The 21580-nt window shown below is 56.1% G+C and overlaps 2 protein-coding genes across 2 annotated transcripts in view; one reads left to right on the top strand and one right to left on the bottom strand.

Annotated features, from left to right (window-relative positions):
- The window catches only part of SMG9 (SMG9 nonsense mediated mRNA decay factor), a 20071-nt gene extending 4282 nt beyond the window's left edge, over positions 1 to 15789 (top strand). The window contains exons 3-14 of the mRNA XM_027978426.3: positions 1446 to 1520; positions 1615 to 1879; positions 1976 to 2073; positions 3820 to 3932; positions 7068 to 7179; positions 9298 to 9393; positions 9805 to 9890; positions 12411 to 12517; positions 13202 to 13309; positions 13509 to 13637; positions 13911 to 14055; positions 15283 to 15789. Coding sequence (XP_027834227.2) covers positions 1446 to 1520; positions 1615 to 1879; positions 1976 to 2073; positions 3820 to 3932; positions 7068 to 7179; positions 9298 to 9393; positions 9805 to 9890; positions 12411 to 12517; positions 13202 to 13309; positions 13509 to 13637; positions 13911 to 14055; positions 15283 to 15361 — 1413 coding nt within the window. The 3' untranslated portion in view covers positions 15362 to 15789. The remainder of the gene's footprint in view (positions 1 to 1445; positions 1521 to 1614; positions 1880 to 1975; positions 2074 to 3819; positions 3933 to 7067; positions 7180 to 9297; positions 9394 to 9804; positions 9891 to 12410; positions 12518 to 13201; positions 13310 to 13508; positions 13638 to 13910; positions 14056 to 15282) is intronic.
- A 967-nt stretch (positions 15790 to 16756) lies between these two features.
- LOC101108075 (interferon-inducible GTPase 5-like) lies at positions 16757 to 21096 on the bottom strand. Its single transcript, XM_060397853.1, has 3 exons — positions 21092 to 21096; positions 19835 to 20514; positions 16757 to 18603 (listed from the first exon to the last, which is right to left on the bottom strand). The coding sequence occupies exons 1-3, from the start codon at positions 21094 to 21096 to the stop codon at positions 17948 to 17950; spliced, it is 1341 nt and encodes a 446-aa protein (XP_060253836.1). The 3' UTR covers positions 16757 to 17947.
- Positions 21097 to 21580: the final 484 nt, after the last annotated feature.

Here is a 21580-nt window from a genome sequence, read left to right as displayed (position 1 = left end):
TGGGACAGTTTCTGAGCCATAAAATGGTAGACATGAAGGAAATTTCTTCACAGAGAGCTTGGCTCTTGCTCCTTCCCTTGGGTCTCAGGGTAAGTGGTAACAACAGTCTCCTGTCCCACACATCCTTCTGGGGAGCGTTACCATCTTCCTGCACTTTCAGCTTCAGTCCCTGAAGAGGCAACTCCCAGATCTCTGGTCTGTGACTCTGCCTTCGCTGCTGAGCCCCGGCAGCCTGCTAACTGGCCAGTGGACTCCCCACAGCCTCCCCATCTCCCGCTGACCCCAGTGTCTTCCTGCCACTTCTCCTCTCAGGATCACTGACGGCCCATCAGGCCTCGTCCTGGACACTCCGCACCCCCATCCTCCCTGCGCCTGTTGCTGCACAAGGTGCCTCCTGACTGTATCTCCAGTCCATCATCATCTCTCCACCCTCGCCTCTTCTTTTTTTTTTTTATTTTAATACTCATTTATTTGTTCATTTATTTAATTACTTGGCTGTTAGTTGCAATATACGGGATCTTTCCTTGTGGCATGCAGTCTCGAAAGCCCAAGGGCTCCATAGTTGCAGCATTTGGGCTTAGTTGCCAACCAGGGATCAAACCTGCGTTCCCTGCATTGGAAGGCGGATTCTTAACCACTTGTCCCCCAGGGACGTCCCCCTCACCTTTTCTTTCCAAAGTACTTTGATATCCTTTGGTTGTCCGTCGTAGGCCAGTGAGTGAGCAGGATTTAAATGTGTCCTCAATATGTGGGTGAAGAAACCGACCCAGTGAGGGGTCAGGACCCTCCCAAGGTTACTCAGGGCACCGGAGAAGGAACAGGTCTTTAACCCAGATCTTTCCCCTTTCTCAGACAGATTTGGGGTGAGTCAGAAGAGGCCTGAAGAGGGCAAGGTGTGGGATTCAGCTCGCAGGTCTGAGGAGGAGGAGGGGACCGCAGGGCTGTCAGGTAGCAGCTCTAGGTAGCTTGCTCCTGCTGCGTGCCTGAAGCCATGTGAGCAGCTGGGGAGTCCTGTCTACTTTCAGCCTCTTAACAGTCCTGTGAGGAAGGAGTTCCTGTCGCAGTTCGCCAAATGAGCACACAGGCTGGTTCCTGGTCCAAGTCTACACAAAACCCAGGGCCAACTTGAACCTGGTTCCCTCTCCCGAGCCCCAGCTCCTCCCACCCAGGCTTGTCCAGCAGAACAGCTGGCAGCGTGGTTCTGGAGCCGGATCCAGAACTGGGGTCTTTTTCCACCACTTAATGGCTGTGTGACCTTGGGCAAGCCGGTTAACCTCTCTGGATCTCAGTTACTTCATTCGAAACGTGGGGCTCAAGGTACCTGTCTGACAGCGCTATCTTCGTAGGTTAGGAGGGGTTCATGTCTGAAGGCATTTAGAGTGGCACTTGGCACTTACCGAGTGTGCAGGGCATCATTGCTGAGTAACTGCCCTCCCTCACCACAGGATGGCAGCGAAGAGACTAGCACGGCGGTCATGCAGAAAACCCCCATCATCCTCTCAAAGCCTCCAGCAGAGCGGGTGAGCAAGGCAGACTCTTTTCTGTGGAAGGGGAGGCTGGGAGCAGTTAGGGCAAGGATCTCTCCTGCTGACCAGCACCTTCTCACTCCCGCAGTCAAAGCAGCCCCCGCCTCCAGCAGCCCCTGCCGCCCCACCTGCTCCGGCCCCTCTGGAGAAGCCCATTGTGCTCATGAAGCCCCGGGAGGAGGGGAAAGGGCCGGCGGCCACAACGAGCGCCTCAACCCCCGAGGGCACTGCCCCACCACCCCCGGCAGCCCCTGTGCCACCCAAGGGGGAGAAGGAGGGGCAGAGACCCACACAGCCCGTGTACCAGATCCAGAACCGGGGCATGGGCACTGCCGCTCCAGCAGCCATGGACCGTGAGTCGGGGGCCGGGTGGGATCTGGTTGGGAGCCGACACCCCCTTACACAGAGCCTCACCACGTCCTCTGTCTCCTGCTTGCTCTCGCCTGCAGCTGTCGTGGGCCAGGCCAAACTGCTGCCCCCAGAGCGCATGAAGCACAGCATCAAGCTGGTGGACGACCAGATGAATTGGTGCGACAGTGCCATTGAGGTACTGGGGTGCTGGGCAGCGCCCTGCTCGAGCTTCTGTGGGTTCCACCCTCCCCTCCACTCCCCGGTGCCCTCCACTCTCACCCTCTCGGCAGGCAACACCAGCCTAGATGGCTTTTGGGCAGTGACAGCAGTGAGAGGGATTCTCTGGTGTCTCAGCTGGTAAAGAACCTGCTAGCCAGTGCAGGAGACACAGAGGACTCGGGTTCCATCCCTGGGTCGGGAAGATGCCCTGGAGCAGGAAACGGCAACCCACTCCAGTATTCTTGCCTGGGAAATTCCAGGGAAAGAGGAGTCTGACGGGCTCCAGTCCATTGAGTCACAAAGAGTCAGACACGACTGAGCGCGTCCACGCAGGGGTGAGAGGGAAGGGATGAGGGAGTTTTCACCTAGCTGGGCGGAATCTCAATGGCTTAGCTGTGCTGGTGGTTCAGTTACTGAAATACTTTGATACCGGTTGGCCAAGAGGGCTCCCCTAGCACTGCAGAGTCCCTGGGATCCCCTCCCCACTCCCACAGCAGGGCAGCCTCCAGGGCCTGCGCCAGTCCTCCTGATTGGCTGAACCCCGTGCTGGACCAGTGCAAACTGGCCTGAGTGTCAGCCCTCCGAGACTCCCCGCTCCATCCCGGGAGTCCCCACTCTGGTTCACACCTCACACTCCTGGCTGTCAGACCTCCTCCAGTGTCCCAGTCTTCGTTTCCCCTCTTCTGATGTGTTCCCCCCGATACCTGACACATCACTTCTCTGCTCGAATTCTTCCAGGTGACCCCCTCTCCTTCCCAGCTTGGCCTGAGTAGGACAGCATGCCAGGCCATCTGCCAGGACAGCACTCCTGGCCCCTGCTGCCTTGCTGGGTCCACTCTCATGTTGATATCAACTGGGGCATGGGGGGAAAAAAAAGATCACTGTCCAGGCCCTGCTATTGAGCGCTTACCCACAAATCCCCAAATATGGCTCATATAACTGAGGAACTAAATTTATAGTTTTGATTTTAATTAAACTTCAGTCATCACATGTGGTCAGCATCTACCATATTGAATAGCGCTAGCCCTTGATATTCTACTTTGATGGGTTCAGGGTTAGGCCCAGGATTAGATTCTTTTTTTTTTTTTTCAGAGCTCTCCAGGTGATTCTGAGGTGCAGTAGCCACATAGAGGGCATGACTGTTTTCCTTGAAGGAGTGTGTCTCTCACACCCCCTGGTGGTGAAAGTTAGCGTCACTGGCAGCCCAGAGGCGAAGGTCTCCAGACTCCACAGGACTCTTAAATCCCACAGACAAGAGCCAGGACCTGCCCGGCTCCCCTTCCTGCTTGCTGCTCCCTTTCTCACGCTTTCCCAGTTTTCCCAACTTTCCTGAAGCCCAGGCCTCCCGGGGTCACTGCAGTGGCCCGCAGCTACCCGGTTCTGTCTTCCACCTGTCCTGTTCCTGAGCCTCTCCCTTTCCATCGCCAAAGCCAGGTGCCCCTTGTCCACTGTGTTCCAGCCACACTGACTCCCTGTTAGCTTCTCGACCAGACAGGCTCCCATCTACTTTGGAGCTCTCACAAGTGCTGTTCTTTGTAGCAGGAACATTCCGTGTGTGCCTCCACCACCACCACACACACACAGCTTCTGTGCCCAGGTGAGGGGATTTGGGGCCATATATCTGACAAGGCAGGGGGGCAGCCACGGACGTCTGTAGGGCCCCAATATCCCCCATTAGCAACGGGCACATTTTTGAGGGTTGCATTCCGGCGTCTCCCCACAGTACCTGTTGGATCAGACTGATGTCCTGGTGGTTGGTGTCCTGGGCCTCCAGGGGACAGGCAAGTCCATGGTCATGTCGTTGTTGTCAGCCAACACTCCGGAGGAGGACCAGAGGTGAGGGGGCCCTTGGGTAGGGGTATGGAAGGCTGTGGGGGCGGTGGACACCCACCTTTATCAGCCGGGTGTTGCAAGTGGCATCACCAAAGGACTTTGGACAAAGTCTCTTCCCCTCCCTTAACCTCAGTGTCTCCGTCAGAGGAGGAGGATGATGGGCTGGACCACACTCTCCTCTTGTGCAGCTCCAAGGAAACCAGTCCCGTTCCTCCCTCTCTCCCTTCCTGCCTTACTCCAGGAAATGGTGCAGGGCCAGCTAGGAACTGGGATGGCCCATTCAGTAAGTCTGGATTTAGGTCCACCTTGGTCTGAGCCCTGCACCAGCTGGTTGACCTTGGGCAAACCCCTTCACCTCTTGGTACCTCACTTCCTCATCTGTCAAGTGAGTTTTGGGAGAGTGAGACAAGACTGGGGAGGCAGACTTGAGCATGAATCTGGCACAGAGCAAATGCTCCCAGGATGTGGCTGTTTTGGCCCGGAAGACCAGAGTGAGGGGAGAGACCTGGAAGAAGGCTGTGGCTTCTAGACTAGCCTCTCGCCTGCCTTGTTAGGGAGGATAGGGTATGATTGTGATGGGAGAGGATGTGGGGGAGGGGGGATTTTAAGAACTAGGGCTTCAATCTGAGGGCAAGGAAGAGAGACAGGCAGGGATTATAAGGACTAGAGTAGGGGACATAGACAGTCTTAATTCAGGAAGAATCAAGATGGGAGGTGAGCAGAAGTAGTAGCCATTGGGGATTTCTTTGAAACAGTAGGGGTCTGTTTTTTTATGAAACCAGTGATTTTGCTGTGGACTCCATGGATGGGCCTCAGGGGTCCATGAACCCCCCTAGTGGTGTATGTGGGGTTTTACATACATCTACAGCCAGGCTTTTCTTCTAGGGAAAGGCTCCATAGTTCCCAGCAGATCCTGGAGGGGCCCGAGGGAACCCCAGAACGGGTTAAGTTTCCCTGTGGCGAGAACATACACCCCCAGACCCAGAGCTGCGGGTGCTCTGCCTCCCGGCTGGCTCCGTCCTGCTCTTGCTCACGACGTCAGCTCCGATCTGGCGCAGCTGCGGCTCTCTTGGCTGGCATTCTTTCCATCTCAGCTTCCACCCCCAACTCTTGGCGCAGAGTCCTCAGCTAGACTCCCGTCAGCCTGCCACGTCTTTCTGAGGCAGCTCAGCCTGTGCCGTGGTAGACGTTACTACCACCTTTTGTCATCAGGTCTCATGAGGTTTTTTAAAATTTTTTATTTTGTATTGGGGTGTGGCCAGTTAACAATGTTGTTAGTTTTAGATGAACAGCAAAGAGGCTCAGCCATACATACACGTGTTCATTCTCCCCAACCCCCCCTCCCATGCAATGTAGGCTGCGCGTAACCCTGAGCAGAGTTCCATGTGCTATACAGTAGGTCCTTGTTGGTTATCTGTTACAAGTATAGCAGTGTGTACATGCTAACCCCAAGCTCTCTAACTGTCCCTTCCCCCCGGCAACCATTAGCTCATGTTCTAAGTCTGTGAGTCTCTTTCTGTTTTGTACGTTCATTTCTTTTTAGATGCTGCATTTAAAGAATGTCGTGCAGTGTTTCTGCTTGTCTGCCTGACCGACTTTGGTCAGAGTGGCACTCTGTAGGTCCATGCATGTTGCTGCAGATGGCATGATTTCCTTCTTCTGAACGGCTGAGTAACACTCCATTGCATATATGTGCAGCATCTTTATCCATTCCTCTGCTGATGGGCATTTAGGTGATTTCTGTGTCTTATGCTTTTGTAAACAGAGCTGCAGTGAATCTTGGGGTGTGTGTATCTTTTCAAGGTCTTAGGCTGTTGTAAACAGCACGGCAGTGAATATTGGGGTATGTGTATCTTTCGGAGATACTTACATTTTTTTGTTTGGGATTTTTTTCTGGTCACACCACACATGTGGGATCTTCATTCCCCAACCAGTGATTGTGCCCCCTGCATTGGAAGTGCAGAGTCTCACCCCTGGACCACCAAAGAAGTCCAGATCTCATAAGTTTTACTCCTAATTATCTTGAGAATAGGCTTCCCAGGTGGCTCAGACAGTAAAGAATCTGCCTGCAATGCAGGAGACCCGGGTTTGATCCCTCAGTTGGGAAGATCCCCTGGAGAAGGAAATGGCACCCCACTCAAGTATTCTTGCCTGGAGAATCCCATGGACAGAGGAGGCTGGCGGGCTACAGTCCATGGGGTCTAACAGAGTCAGAACCTTGAGAATTCATCTGCTCCTCTCCTCCTCACGCCACCTCCTGGCCCAGGTCACTGCCACCTTCCCTGGAGGAGGCCAGGAATCTCCTAACTGGCCTCCCTGCTTCACTTCAATCAGTATTTACGAGGCAGTTGCCATGGGCCAGGCCCTGTTCTCCACGTTGGGGCTACAGCAATAAACAAAAACTGGCAGAAATCCCTGTCCTTATGGAGCTTGCATTTTAATGGAGGAGATGATAAACAAGCACGTTAGTTGGTAACTGAACGGGCAAGGGTTATAGGGAGGCGGCATTGGAGCCAGGTTACTGTTTTAAATCAGGTGGTCCGGGAGACATTTGAGAAGCAGCAGCCTTGGAGCAGGGGAGCAGGGAAAGCATTCCAGTCAGGGCAGGAGCTAGGCACCGGGACGCCCACATCCTCACTGTGGGGTGGAGGGTTTTCAGGTCTATCTGTCCTGTGCCTGGTGTTTGGCGGGTACACTTGGCAGTGAATAGGTAGCAAGTTTATATCGCCGTGTGTCAGCCACTCTTCTAAAGGCGTTACGTATGTTAACCTCACGATCACCCTGAGAGGTTGAGACTCCTGTCCCCACTTTACAGATGAGGAAACAGAAGAAAGATTAAGGAACTTGCTCAAAGCCACACAGCCGGGAAGAGGCAGAGCTAGGGTTTGAATCTGGGCAGCCTCGGGGAGTCCCTGCTCTGAAACACCTCAGTCTAGTAATTTTGTTGAGAATTCGCAGGTCCACTTACGGGTTGGGATGAAGTCACATGATATAAAACGCAGCCCCCAGACAGCAGGGCCACAGATGGAAAGCTTTGCAGGCGGGTGGGGAGTCAAGTCCCACAGGCTCACGGCCTCACTCTGGAGGCGGCAGAGGCCGAGAACCTGACCTCTGATGACCCCACCTGCTCCTCCGCAGGGCGTATGTTTTCCGGGCCCAGAGCGCCGAAATGAAGGAGCGAGGGGGCAACCAGACCAGTGGCATCGACTTCTTTATTACCCAAGAGCGGATTGTTTTCCTGGACACACAGGTGCTGGCCCCCACCCACCCCGCCCCGCCCCGCCGCGTGCCGTGTTAAGCTCCTTCCCTGGAAGTGTCTAAGCCACACCTCTGCTTGTGTTCCCTGTGGCTCCAGCCAAGCCATGGACATGCTCATGCCTTTGGGCAAGTTGTGTCTGTTCTTGGCCCTTAGTCTCCACTTGTCAGATTTTATCCCCCTCCCCTCCTGTCTGTCGTGTACAGAGGTGCCTCAAGAATTTTGTAACACAGTGGTCCCCAACCTTTTTGGCACTGGGGATCAGTTTCATGGAAGACAATTTTTCCACAGGCTGGGCAGTTCGTGGAATGGTTTGGGGATGATTTCTAATAAGGAGGTCATGACCTAGACCCTCATATGTGAGGTTCACAATAGGATTCGCACTCCTGTGAGAGTTTAATGCCGCTGCTGATCTGATAGAAGGTGGAGCTTACGCGGTAATGCACACACGGGGAGCGGCTGTAAATACAGGTGAAGCTTCATTCAGTTGCCTACTGCTCACCTCCGGCTCTGTGGCCTGGCTCCCCCGGGGGTTGGAGACCCGTGCTGTAACCTGATGGTTAAAAGTGGGGGCCCTGGAGTCAGTCTGAAGCCAGATCTGATCTTCAGTTCTTACCAGCTGGGTGACTTTAAGTTTTAACCTCCCCCAGACACCTCAGTTTGTTCATCTGTGAATGGGGTTGATGGTTGTTTTCAGCTTCATGGGAGGGTTTCAGGGAGTCAGTGGACCAGTCCAGGCAGCGTGCTTGGCACAGGAGCAGGCACTTGGGGAAACTTCAGGCACCTTAGTGTCATGGGAGCCGGCCTGTCCTGTGAAGCCCGGCAGCTTTCCTTAGCTCCTCCGGGTTCCCTGTTCCTCAGCCTGGCATCCAGAGCCCGTGCGGCTAGCCTCCCTCAGCCTCACCACGGGCTCCTTCCCGAGCTGCACGACCTCGACCAAGTTACTTAACATTTCCATTCCTTAGTTTTCTGAAGCAGGATAGACAGTATTACCTCCCTCGTGGGGCTTCTGTGAGGTGTCAGTGAGTGAGCACAAGTGAAGTCCTGTCAGGGCCTGGCAGGAAGCGGGTTCTCAGTACTGTTGGCCGTCAGGACCCGCACCATGAGAATGCACTCTCTCCCCCTGCCCTGTTCCCTGGCCTCTGCCTTCTCCCTGAAGACTGCTTGGGGGAAATTCCTCCTCCCAGGAGCCGCCGCCTCTGAGTGCCCGCTGGTGCCCATGTGGCCGTCCCAGCACCGCTCGTGGCTGACTGCGGTCTGGTTCTCAGAGTACTGCGCTCACTCCCTCACTGCCTGCAGCTGTGCAGGGGGAGGCCCGGCCACGGCTGGTGCTCAGGGAATGCTAGTGCAGCAGAGTTCTGGCCGCTGCACACGTGGGTGACGGGAGAGCGGGAGACCTTGCACAGATGTGGGGTGCGCCCTGTGCGCTAGGACCACCGGCCCTTAGAGACTCAGTGAGATGGCTGTGGGCGGGGCCAGGGCCTCCTCGGAGCAGAGCAGAAGTTACGACCCAGACACTGTGCTGTTTGGATCCTGTTTTAGAAAGTGAGCCCTTGGGGAACCTCTTTCTTAAAGGATTCCACCAAGTGCAAAAAGAAATAGCCCCGCCACTAATTTAGGCTCTTGTTTTTCTAAATGGAATGTTCCTTTAAGAAGAGCTGATGAGTTCACCGCTGATTCTTGCACACCCACTGATGCTGCTGTTAAAATCCTCACCAATCTTTACATTAATCATGGTTATTTGACCTAAGTAATTATCTTGGTGAAATTTTGAAGGCATTTGAAACAACAAAACAAGGGTGTTGCAGGGACATGACTCATTCATGTAGGTGTTAGATTTATTGGCCCTGGAAGTGTTCTCCTAGGGCAGGCGACACTGGAGAGCAGCGGGGATTTGCAAAGCGCTGGGGAAGGTGAAAGTGCTTTGAGACTTTTTCCTTTCACCTCCTCTGGCTGATTAGCTCTGTACTAATTAGAAGGAAGCTGCCTGTGTTTCCAAACTTACTTTGTCCTGAGAGGCGGTGTACTTGCCATCACCAAGTGGAACTTGGATGACTGTGTCCCCTGGGGTCCCTACGCCCACCCTGACAATCCTCTCTCTCCCTACCCCAGCCCATCCTGAGCCCTTCCATCTTGGACCATCTCATCAACAATGACCGCAAGCTGCCTCCAGAGTACAACCTGCCCCACACCTACGTTGAGATGCAGGTGAGGGGACCGAGCCAGGCCTGGGGACCCGGGGCAGAGAGCTCATGGGTATGGGTTTGCCAGTTCTACTTGCAAAGAGCCCTGGGTTCCCTCAGAGCTGGTGGGAGAAGACGGCACCAAGAGTCGGGTCTGGCTCTGCCCCTTGGGAAAGTAACCCCCCACCTTAAGCCTCCACATCCACCTGTAGGACCAGGGGCTGATCATTGCCATCTGGCCCGATCTAGGGACAGCTTGGAAGGGAAGTACCAGTGCAGTCTGGGCACACAGTAGGTGCTTATAGGCTCAGAGGCCCTTGTTCTGCGGCCCCCTCAGCTGAGTCCTGAGGCCCCCTCAGCTGAGTCCTGAGATCAGGGATCCCATTCTGGACCCCAAGGACCTTCAACTCTGCTGTCCCTTCCTGCCCCACCTCAGTCACTCCAGATTGCTGCCTTCCTCTTCACGGTCTGCCACGTGGTGATAGTCGTCCAGGACTGGTTCACGGACCTCAGTCTGTACAGGTGAGGAACTGGGGCAGGGGGAGCCAGGTGGAGGATGGAACCCCGACTCAGCGATCTGCCCAGCTCTCACCACTCCCATATGGCAGCCAAGGGACCCTTCGAAAATTTAAGCCAGAGAGGGTCACTGCCGCCGCATTCTCTCTCCGCGCACGCACATAGGCTGTGCCTGTCACTCCTGGTAAAACCCGGAGCCCTTCCCCTGCGTGGTTTACAAGGTCCAGTTAATGTGGTCCCGGTCACCACACTGACCTCTCCCACCACGTCCCTCACTCCTTCCATCAAGGGTATAGAGGCCCCATAGCTGTTCCTCCTGCTGCTTTGAACCTCTGCACGCCTCATCCCTCAGCCAGAAAAACTCTCCCCGGGTGCCAGGACCACCCTCATGTCCTTGAGGTCGACCCGAGGCCTCCCCTAACCTACTGAGTCTCCTGTGACCCTGCTGTGTACTTATTTGCACCGATGACAAAGCCTTCTTTATGGTCCTTCTCCCTCCTTAGAATGTGATTCCCAGTGCCTCGCACATTGCCTGGCACAAGGTGGATGTTTAACCCTAGTTTGTTGAATGAACAGCGTACTGAGAAGCTGGCACGTCTGGTTCTTCGAGCCTCATGGTCCATCTCCTCCAAGCACGGGTGCTGTCCCTGAAGTACCCTGCTGGGCTGGGAGGGGAAGGAGCCAGGATCTGGCAGGAGTGCTGCCTAAAGCAGCTGGAGGTTCAGAAATGCCCCCAGATAGGACTGGCTCCCATCCGTAGGTCCCAGGAGGTAGCTGTGGGTTGGCCAGCAGCCCTGGGCTCGAGGCCCAGACAGACAGATGGAAGGAACGGGCGTTCACAGGGAGAGGGAGCCAAGCTGAAGGCAGCAGATGTCCCCAGAGTCAGGCAGCCCTGAGTTTGAATCCGCGTCCTTGTTAGGCAGTGGCTGCTTTTTCCACAGTTTCTCGTAAGCAAACAGTGTCCTGCGATGAAGTGAGTTAAAGAATGTAAAGCGTTCAGCGCAGTACCTGGTACATAGTAAGATGTTGACAAGTAGGAGCTTAATGTGTGTGCTAGGAACTCTGGGGATGGAGATAGGCTGAGGGTCTGGCCAACAGTAAAAAAACAACTTGTTGCGAGAGCCGGCTGACAGGACCAGATCTAAGTGGCTTCATTCTGAAACATCCCCCTCCTCCCACCATTGTCTGTTGGTTCATTCAGGGGCCAGGTGTATTGGGCGTTGTTTAGGCCAGTCGCTGTCCTTTGCCCTGGGGATACAGGTGTGATCGGACAGATAACACAGGCTGCCCTGGGGAGTTCACATTCTTGGTGGGGTAGGGGATGTGCTGTGGGCTGACCTGGCCCACGCAGAGCCTCAGTTTTAAGTCAGTGTCTTCAAGGTGGGCTTCCCAGAGTGGGTGAATCACTGGAAACTGTGGGCAACATATTTGTGCGTGTGTCTGTATGAGGAGAATAGCCAGAGTTAATCAGACCCCATTATCTCTTATCTCAGGTAATAGGTTTATTTTATTTACCTTTATTGACATATGTTTGGAAAAATTTACTTTAAAATTGCGTAAACTGAGAACTTATACTGATGCAAAAACCTGCACAGCTTCATCCATAACTGCCAAAACTAGGGGCAGCCAGGATGTCGTTCAGTAAATCCATGGATCCTGAGTTGCAGCACAGCCACATGTTGTTGTTGTTCAGTCGCTCGGTTGTGTCTGACTCTCTGCGACCCCATGGACTGCGCCGCACCAAGCTCCTCTGCCCTCCACTGTCTCCTGGAGTTAGCTCAGATTCGTGTCCATTGAGTCAGTGATGCTGTCTAACCACATTATTCAGTGTTGAAAAGAGATGTGCTGTCATGCCATGAAAGACATGCAGAAGCTTCAGATGCATATAATTAAGTGAAAGAAGCCAGTTTGAAAAGGCTTCATACTGTACGATTCCAGCTCTCTGACATTCTGGAAAAGGCAAACCATGGAGACCAGTGAAAATACCAGTGGCTGCCAGGATTGGGAGGGGAGAGGGAACAGAGACAGCTTAGGGCTGGGCAGCTGCTCAGTGTGGCGCTCTACGGTGTACTCAGATGATTTTTTTTTTTTTTTGGTCAAAACCCATAGAACACACAAACAGCAGGAGTGAACCCACATGTAAACCAGGGGCTTTGGGTGACAGGGGAGGGTCATCAGCATGTTGCTAAGTTGGGGGCGCGGCGAGGGCAGGCAATCTATGGTAAGTCTCTGTACTTTCCACTCAATTTTGCTGTGAATCCAAAACTCTCAAAAAATAAAGTCCTTCTGGATGGCATGAATTCATTAAAAAATACATAATATGTTGATCTGGGTCCATGAATTGGTGTCTAAGGGTTGTCTCTGGATTCCCTGAAATTGTGTGAGGAACGTGGTGTCTGTGTGGTGTTTTTTCCCAGCGTGGCTCTCGCTTCAATCAAATCAGCAAAGGGAGCCCCCTCCTTCCCTAGACAGTGGGATACAGAGGGGCCGGTGCTGGAGCGCCAACCTCTCACCCCGAATCCTCAGGTTCCTCCAGACAGCAGAGATGGTGAAACCCTCCACCCCATCTCCCAGCCACGAGTCCAGCAGCTCGTCAGGATCCGACGAAGGCGCTGAGTACTACCCTCACCTGGGTGAGCGGCTTCCCCGGGGACCGGAGGGGTGGGCAGGGGGAGCGTGGAGGCGGAAACTAGGAGTGCTCTGGGGAAGGGGGCGCCGGGAGGAGCGCCTGCTAGAGCCGTGAGGGGAGGGCCAGGATTGTCTGCCGCTCCCTCTGAAGGCCCTCTCAGGCATCAAGGGCTCGGCCCCCAGGTCTGACTTCGGCTCGTTGATCAGAATGGGAACCTCTGGGGGGTAGGACCCTAGTCTTCCCTTACCTGGATCCCTGGCCTGGAGCTCAGGGAGTAAGTGTCAAGTTGGCCTGAGTGGCACCGTGCACCCTGGCCGCCCTGCCTGGGGCCCCTGCACGCATGTCCTTGGCCTGCTCTGTCCCTGCCCTGCTCTCCTGCAACATCTGGGTCATATTTGACGCCCCAGACAGGCTCTTCCCCATTCTTCCTCTTGGCCTGACTCCTGGTCTTTCTAGCTCAGTCCTGATCACGTGCCCATCTACTCTTCATCTTTTCCATCAGACTGGGGACTTCTGAGTGCAAAAGCCAGATCTAACTCATTTTTCCAGGTCCCCAGCATCAACCAGCACTTACCCGTGATCAGAACTCTGGGTCAGGGTGGGTCTTTGGAGTGAAGAGGGGAGTCCGCGTGGCGGAGCGCCAGCTACCTCTCAGGCTCCGCCTCCCCCCCAACCCCCCTCCTCCCAGTCTTCCTGCAGAATAAAGCTCGCCGGGAGGACTTCTGTCCCCGCAAGCTACGGCAGATGCACCTGGTGATCGACCAGCTCATGGCCCACTCCCACCTGCGGTACAAGGGTGAGGGGCCCCTGGCTGCCCCCAAGCAGGCCCGTGGCCGCCTGGCTCTGATCCAGTCCCATGGCCCCTCCCCCAGACTTGGGAGGGAGGTCAGACGCGGTCTCCGGACCCCAACTTGACCACCCAGCACAGACCTCCCTCCCCGCCCCCTGGCCCTGCACCGCGGTGCCTGCAGCCTCTCACGGGTTCTCTCCACCAGGTACTCTATCCATGTTGCAGTGCAATGTCTTCCCCGGGCTCCCGCCTGACTTCCTGGACTCTGAGGTCAACCTGTTCCTGATGCCCTTCATGGACAGTGAGACAGAGAGTGAAACCCCACCTCGCGCAGGTAGGGGTCCCCCTTGAGGGGATCTGGGCCCTGGGGAGACACGGGCTGCTCTGGTTTGAGTGTGAGACTCTTCCTGGTCTGAGCAGAAATGCAGGCCTGTCCCTGAGTTGCTCAGACCCTTTCTTGGGAGCATGTTTCCAAATTGTGGAAGAATGGGAGGACCTGCACGGAGGCTGAACTCAGAGGTGCTCCTGGGAGGCCAGGACGCTGTTGTGGGGGCCCGGCCCTCTCCTGGCAGGCTGCCACCTCCCCTCCTAACCTCTAACTTTCCAGGACCTGGTTCCAGCCCCCTCTTCTCCCTGCTCCCTGGGTACCGAGGCCACCCCAGCTTCCAGTCCTTGGTAAGCAAGCTTCGGAGCCAGGTGATGTCCATGGCCCGGCCGCAGCTGTCACACACGATCCTCACCGAGAAGAATTGGTAAGAGTGCTCGGCAGAGGGAGGGGGTCAGTGTGAGGGCCCCATGTCGAGGGTCTCGGGGATCTCTCCACCTCAGCACCTGTCCTGGAACATTGATAGCTGCCATCTTGCTGCTGTTCCCTGTGATTTTGAATCCTCAAGAGCCGGTAGTGTGTAGGTCTCGTTACCCGTTTTACTAGTGGGGAAGGTTAGGCTCAAACAAAGGAGTGTTGTGTAGTGAGGTCACACACCTGTAACTGGGTGTCACTTGACTGCAAGGAGTAGGAGCAGTGTGCCTGGCCAAGTTAAAGGATTTATGCTAAGACCCTGAGTGCAGAAAGCACAGCAGCACCGGAGAGGAGAGCAGAAAGCCGTCAGGAGCCATGGGCACTGTTCTGCAGCTCCCGCTGGCTCGCGGGTCCCGTCGTCCCCTCCACTTTCCCACCTCTGCCCTCACAGAACCCAGCACCGCCTCCCTAGCCCTGACTCTACGTGACTTTCTATGTCCAGAGCCCACAGCAGGGCTGCCGCAGATCCAGGGCTGCCGCAGATCCAGGACTGCCTCGTTTCCAAGAGAAACAAGAACCTGAGAAGTAGCTTCAGCTCGGCTCCCCTGGGTCTGTCCAGTCGGCTGTGGGCAGAAGGGGCAAGGGAGTGCGGACGCAGCAGGATGCTGCTTGGCGGCTGCAGGGCCTGGGGGGTCGGAGGTCTGCTCCTCTTGTTGGTCTGAACCAGGACCCAGCGCGGAGGAGAGAACTGGGGAGCTGGTAGGCTTACACTGCTGCCGGACGTTCCTGAGGGGCTTCCCTGGGGGCTCAGTGCAGGAGAGCACACGTGTCAGTGCAGGAGCCTCAGGCTCAGTCCCTGGGCCGGGAGAGCCCCTGGAGGAGGAAACGGCAGCCCACTCCAGTCTTCTGGCCTGGGAAATCCCGTGGGCAGACTAGCCTGCCAGCCTAGTCCGTGGCTCACGAGAGTCAGGCACAACTTAGAGGCTGAGTGACAACACAAGACGTTTCTGATCGTCACACGACTCGGGGGCTGAAGAGATAGGCCCACGCCCACGAAGGCCGCACTGAGGGGAGCGGGGAGCAGAGTGGGCTCGCAGCTCGGGGCCTGCAGACTCCAGCCCCGCTGCCCCGGGGAGGTGAGGGGCTCGGGCCGCCTCACAGTCTCCGCGTCCCAGGCGATGGGGTCGGTCGTGCAGGGCCTGCAGCCAGGGCAGCGCTGACTCTTGGCCTCCCCTCACAGGTTCCACTATGCCGCGCGGATCTGGGACGGGGTGAAGAAGTCCTCCGCCCTGGCAGAGTACAGCCGCCTGCTGGCCTGAGGCCGAGGGGAGGGTTGTCACACAGAAAACCCCCTTCCGGGCCCCCGGTGGGTGGTGACGGGCTCCCACATTCTCCCCGCAAAGGGTGGAGAAGGGCAGCCGGCCTGATGGACGAGGGACCTGACTTCCTCGTCTGGAGACGTGAGGGGTCCAGGGCCAGGCCCCTACCCTCCAGGGAGCGTTGTTCACGGGGCGACTGAGATTCAGCCCTACAGCTGGGCGGGGCAGTCCATCCTCAGCCCCCAGGGCCAGGCGGTGGGAGGAGCCTGCGTGGTCACCAGGAAGCCCTGCTCCATGCCAGCCTCCCTCTGCAGGGACCAGAGCAGCAGGTCCCTCTGCCCTGGCTCCAGGCTCCTGCCTGGAATGTGAGGCATCTGGGGAGCTCTTCATCGGAGCGTCTGGTGGTTGGAATAAACGCAGTCACACAAGTCTGTTCTGGTGCTTCTCTTCCTCCTCCCCAGCGTGCGGTCCTGAGAAGCCCCGAGATTGCTGTTCCCAGCCCTTGGGGGCAGAGGAGCCGTGGCCTCCCATTGAACTTCTGTGAGGACATGTCCACTGTAGGTCAGAGTTGTCAGCAGATAAAAACAAGTCTGCTGAGGAGGAAGCCTCTAGAGAGGGGCTTTCTGTTTTGTGAGGTACCGTCAAGCCTCCCGTCTATGTGTGTCATGGAGAAGAACATGCAGGCCCTCACGTTTCATCTGTTCCCGTGAAGTTGGTGGCAGCCTTTGGTGATATGGCCTAGCTAAGCGCAGTGCCTGATTCAGTACGTTAAAAAGGGGACAGGCCCCTAGTTAAATACCATACAGAGTCACTCTGTCCACGAGGGGTTGGTCCCAGGACCCCTGCAGATCCCCAAATCGTGGCGGCTCAAGTCCCTTAGGTTAGATAGCATAGCGTGTTCTTGTAACCTATGCACATCCTCCCATCTACGGAAGTCATTTTCTAGACTGCTTAAGGCACCTAATCCACTGTCAGTGCTAATAAATGTGAATACAGTGTAAATAGTTGCCAGCACTTACAGTCAAGTTTTGCTTTTTGAACTTTCTGGGGCTTTTTGTTTGTTTGTTTGTTTGTTTACTATTCTCAAGGGTGGTTGAATCCGCACACGTGGAATCCTCCAATATAGAGGGCCAACTGCCCTTCCCCTTAGTCAAAACAGGCGCTGCTGCTGCTGCTGCTGCTAAGTCACTTCAATCGGGTCCGACTCTGTGCGACCCCAGAGACGGCAGCCCAGTAGGCCCCCCTGTCCCTGGGATTCTCCAGGCAAGAACACTGGAGTGTTGCCATTTCCTTCTCCAATGCGTGAAAGTGAAGTCGCTCAGTCGTGTCCGACCCTCAGCGACCCCATGGACTGCAGCTTTCCAGTCTCCTCTGTCCATGGCTTCCCCTATATACCTCAACTACTCTTTGAAAAATGGCCCCTCCCTTCAAAACCAGAATCTAACCCTCAAATACACCATTCAGTTCATTAGAGTACCTGCCCTCCCCTACTCAGTTAAATACAGTACACCATCCTAGTTCAGTGTTTCCCAAGATACGTCTCCGAATTGGTCTGGTCACCACACCCTAATCCCAAACTAGTCCTGACCCTCCAGTGATGCCACTCCACCTTTGAGTAAAGCGCTTGGTTCCAGTCTAAGCGGCTTGAGCTGGTCTGCCCAGCCTGCCCCCCATGCCACTGGTCTCCCTGGCTTCCTGTTGCTCTCGGGCACATCCTGTACACAGTCCTGGTGTGCAGGTCATGGCAGCCCCGGGGGGACTGGCCTTCGGAGGAAAAAGTACAGCTGAAGAGGGTGAATTAAAGTGATAGTTGCTCAGTCGTGTCCAACCCTTTGCAGCCTCATGGGCCGTAGCCCGCCAGGCTCCTCTGTCCATGGAATTCTACAGGCAAGAATACTGGAGTAGGTTGCCATGCCCTTCTTCAGGGATCTTCCCACCTCGACCCAGGGATCAAACCCGGGTCTCCTGCACCGCAGGCGGATTCTTTACCATCTGAGCCTCCTGGGAAGCCTGAAGAAGGTAGGGGGACAGGGAAGAATGCAAACCTCTGGCCTCAGAGCAGGTCTGGCAGAAAGTCTGACTGGAAGCCGCAGACTCAGAGCAGGTCTGGCCAGAAGTTTGAGTTACGAGGCCCAGGGCAGACTCTGGCCCTGCCACACACTGCCCAAGACCTTAGGCGGGGCCTCCCTTTGTGAACCCCAAGATTGCTGAGAACTGTTCACTGCCCTCTTACAGAAATGCTTCTGGACCCTTTGCCTCAGCCCGCCCCCCTACCCTGACATGCGTGGTGGACACCCTCCTGACTGCCCTCCCCAGCCAGGCAACTGGCTTTTCCCTGCCTTGTCACAACTTAGCAGGCCCGTGTCTGTCCCCTCCCTGCGATTCCCAGGGGACTGCTGGTTGATGTAGGGTTCACCGGAAGAGGGAAAGTGGGAGCCATGGCCAGAGAGGGCAAAAGCACGAGACAGCACACGGCTCAGTCCAGGACAGTGGAGTTTCTTCCTTCCCCTCCCCCAAAACCCCCCCAGCCTGGGCATAGACAGAGCCTGCAGGCCTCCCAGCCCCTCGCTGCCACCTCTGGCTGGCCTAGGCGCCGGGCTGGGACCACTGACCATCTGGGAGCTTGCGGTCGGGGCTGTCGAGGGAGGCCTGAACCAGCACGCTCTGGGCATCACTGACAGCCACGTCCAGGGAGGTGCGGAGCATCCGGTAGACGGTGGCGAAGGATAGGCCACAGGAGGCCAGGGAGCCCAGGACGGGCACGTTGAGGAGCTTCTGGCTGAAGGCCGAGGCATCCCCGGAGGCCTGGCCCAGCAGCTCTGCCACCAGCGCCTCAGTGACCTTGGTCTTCGGGCCCTGGAGCACCTGCAGGATCTCGTGCAAGGGCTGGCCCGTCTGCTCTGCCAGCCTGACGAGGGATCCCCCGTCCAGGCCGAAGCTGTGGCGGTAGCCCTCCAGGGCCCGGGTGAGCACGTGCAGGTCGCACGCCACCTCCGGCAGGCCTGGCACGGGCCTTGGGTTGGCCCCGCAGGCCACCGTGGCCACCAGCCAGGTGTGCTGCCTCAGCGAGGCCGCCTTCCGCTCCAGTGTGGGCTTGGAGATGTTGGGCAGGGCCACCAGGAATGCGTGCCGCTTGTGACTCTCAAGGTCCCTCACCATCGACTCCTCCAGCAGGTGGAAGTCATACTTGCCCAGCTCAAACATGGACAGCAGGAAGACCTTGGGGTCCCTGAGTCCCTGTGCTGCGGGAGACAAGGGCACCTTGGGTGAGTTTCCCCACTGAGCAGACCCAGGTGTCCTGACAGCTGCCTGTGAGTGTCGGGGTGGGGTGGGGGAGGGATGGGGGGTGAGAAGCTGTGTCTACATAGCACGTGGCTTAAGAGCATCAGCCCTGGAGCCAGGCTGCTTGAGTTCAGATCCCAGCCTCCCTCCCTATTCCCTGTGTGGCCTCAGGCTAGTTACCACACCTATCTCTCTGGGCTTCCATATAAGTAAGTAAGTGAAGTCGCTCAGTCGTGTCTGACTCTTTGCGACCCCATGGACTGTAGCCTACCAGGCTCCTCTGTCCATGGGATCTTCCAGGCAACAGTACTGGAGTGGATTGCCATTTCCTTCTCCAGTGGATCTTCCCGACCCAGGGATCAAACCCAGGTCTCCTGCATTGTAGACAGACGCTTTACCGTCTGAGCCACCAGAGAAGTCCATGTACTTATCTATAAAACAAGAGAATGGGTGTACCTTCCTCCTAGAGATATCACGCTGGTGAAATGAGCTGTGAACATGGTGCCTGGCCTCTGGTGAGCCCCCAAGAAATGTTAGCTACCCCCCGGCCCCCCGGCCCAGAGGTGTGTCAGCGTGGGCGTGGGTGCATAGCATTTGCACTGGCCAGGGGGACTTCCCAGGTGGAGCTAGTGGTAAAGAACCGGCTTGCCAATGCGGGAGATTTAGTAAGAGACTGAGGGTTCGATCCCTGGGTTGGGAAGATCTCCTGGAGGAGGGCATAGCAACCCACGCCAGGACTCTTGCCTGGAGAAGCCCCATGGACAGAGGAGCCAGGCAAGCTACAGTCCATGGGGTTGCAAAGAGTCGGACACGACTGAGCGACTCAGCACGCACACACCCTTTTCTTTAGTGCAAGTGACTGGTCTCTGTCACCTGTGACTGAAATTGCAGCTGTAAGCGGCATTTCACCAACAGGGGCCACGTAACTTACCCCACCTTGGGCCTCAGTGGGAAGATGCAGGGGAACTGGGGTAATCCCTCAAGAATCCAGCCCCCCCCCCCCACCAGTCAATGAATAAATAAAATAATTAAAAATAGATAGGAATTTCCAGGCAGTCCAGTGGTTAGGACTCAGCGCTTTCACTGCCAAGGGCCCAGGTTCAATCCCTGGTCAGGGAACTAAGATCCTGCAAGCCGCATTGTGCATCCTAAATAAATAAATAACCCAGGCCCCCAGAGCCTGCCCCTCACCCTCCAGCCGCTGCACACAGTCGTCCCGGATCTGGTTGAGCACCCTCTCCTCCGAGAAGGAGCTGGGGCGGCGGCTGCGGGAGGCGGTGATGTCCACGTCCACCTTGGAGCGGATGCAGTAGAAGTGCTTGCCGTGTCGCAGGATCTCAAGAGCCAGCTCGGCGAGGTCGGCGGTGAAGCTCTCCGAGGTAATGATGAGGAAGAAGTCATATCGGAAGAGCTGCACCCGCCGGAAGTATTTGTCAGCCCGGAAGGCGGAGGTGCCGATGCCCGGCAGGTCCCAGAAGACGACACTGGGGTACTTGGGATGTGGGTACGGTGTGGGGTCCACGGTCATTTCCACCACGCCGGTGCAGGCCGAGTTGGTGTCCTCGTCCCCTAGCCCCCGGATGGCATTGACAAAGGTGGACTTGCCTGAGCCCATCCCCCCGGTGACACCGATGTCCAGCCGGACGTTCTCCAGAGAATGAAGCGTAGATTGTAACTTGGCGGCAACTGCTGGCAGATCCCCCGCCTCAAAGGCCTCCTTCAGGGCCCTGGTGTCTTTTGAGAGCTCCAGGATCTTGCATTGGCTGAGGCATGATTGGAAGACCTCGCTGGCCATGGGCTGCCAGACCCCCAGTTCTCCGTCTTCAGGACTTGATGACCTTGGACAGGGAAGGGAAGGGAGTGTTTTCACTCTGAGTTACCCTATCTTCTCTACATCCCTCAGCTTTCCTGGAGTATTTGTGGCATCACCAGTAATAGCGCTGAGGGTGTTACAAGATGCCAGGTCTGGTGCTAAGCACTTTATTTTAATTCACATTTACTCATCACCGCCAACTTCTCCTGAAGTATCCACAAATCCTCAAACCAGCTGGAGAAGGAATTTCCCTCCCTTCTTATCCACATTTGGCATTGAGAAAATAAATGGGGCCCAAGTCCTCCCCTGGAAAAGGAAATGGCAACCCATTCAGTACTCTTGCCTGGAAAATTCCATGGATGGAGGAGCCTGGTAGGCTACAGTCCATGGGGTCGCAAAGAGTTGGACATGACTGAGCGACTTCACTTCACTTCAAGGTCCTCCAGCTAATTTGTGGGAAAACTGGGAATGGGGCTAAGGTCTTCTGGCCCTAAAATTCAAAGTCTTAACTTTGAGGAAGGGGGCAGGGGTTTTACCATGCCCCCAGCACCAGGATTAAGAGCTGGAACCTTCATCACTGGTAGTCATAGCTTGGGTTTATTTGAGGTTTATTCGGGGCCAGCCACTGTTCTAACCGCATGCACGATTTTATCAAGTCCGTATGATGGACGGGGCAGCCACGCTCACATCCAGGGATTGTGTGACTGTGTCTGGTCCCAGCCATGCCAAGGATTTGCAGGGGTGACACCAGCCAAGTCACAGCCCCTCTGGGGCTTTTATTTTCCCCTCCGTGAAGGGTGGGGGCTCCAGTTTCCTCACCTGTGGAATGGAAAGATGACTCCTCAGAACCCTCCAAGCCCTACTGGTTTAGGAAGACTCGAGGTCTTACTGCTGACGAGGTTCAGGCAGAGGCCAGCTTGGGAAGGGCGTGGAGCATCCGGCTGCTCTTGATCGTTATCTGTGGGTAGCCATGGAAGGGTTCTGAGCAGGGAGGGGAGAGGTCCACTGGGGACATTACCAAGAGCCCTCCTGGGAATTCCTTGGCGGTCCAGTGGTTAGGACACCACACTTTCACTGCCGAGGGCCCAGGCTCTATCCCTGGTTGGGGAACTAAGATCCCACAA

The sequence above is a fragment of the Ovis aries genome, chromosome 14 (assembly GCF_016772045.2).
Source record: "Ovis aries strain OAR_USU_Benz2616 breed Rambouillet chromosome 14, ARS-UI_Ramb_v3.0, whole genome shotgun sequence".
Lineage (NCBI taxonomy): Eukaryota > Metazoa > Chordata > Mammalia > Artiodactyla > Bovidae > Ovis > Ovis aries.
Note: the sequence above shows the minus strand (reverse complement) of the source record. Positions and strands in the feature narration are given on the sequence as shown.

What these genes read in the sequence shown, in the direction of transcription:
- LOC101108075 (XM_060397853.1), bottom strand. An exon ending in CTGTGTGCAGCGGCTGGAGG is followed by an intron (nt 18,604 to 19,834) that starts GTGAGGGGCAGG and finishes TGTCTCCCGCAG; the next exon opens with CACAGGGACTCAGGGACCCC.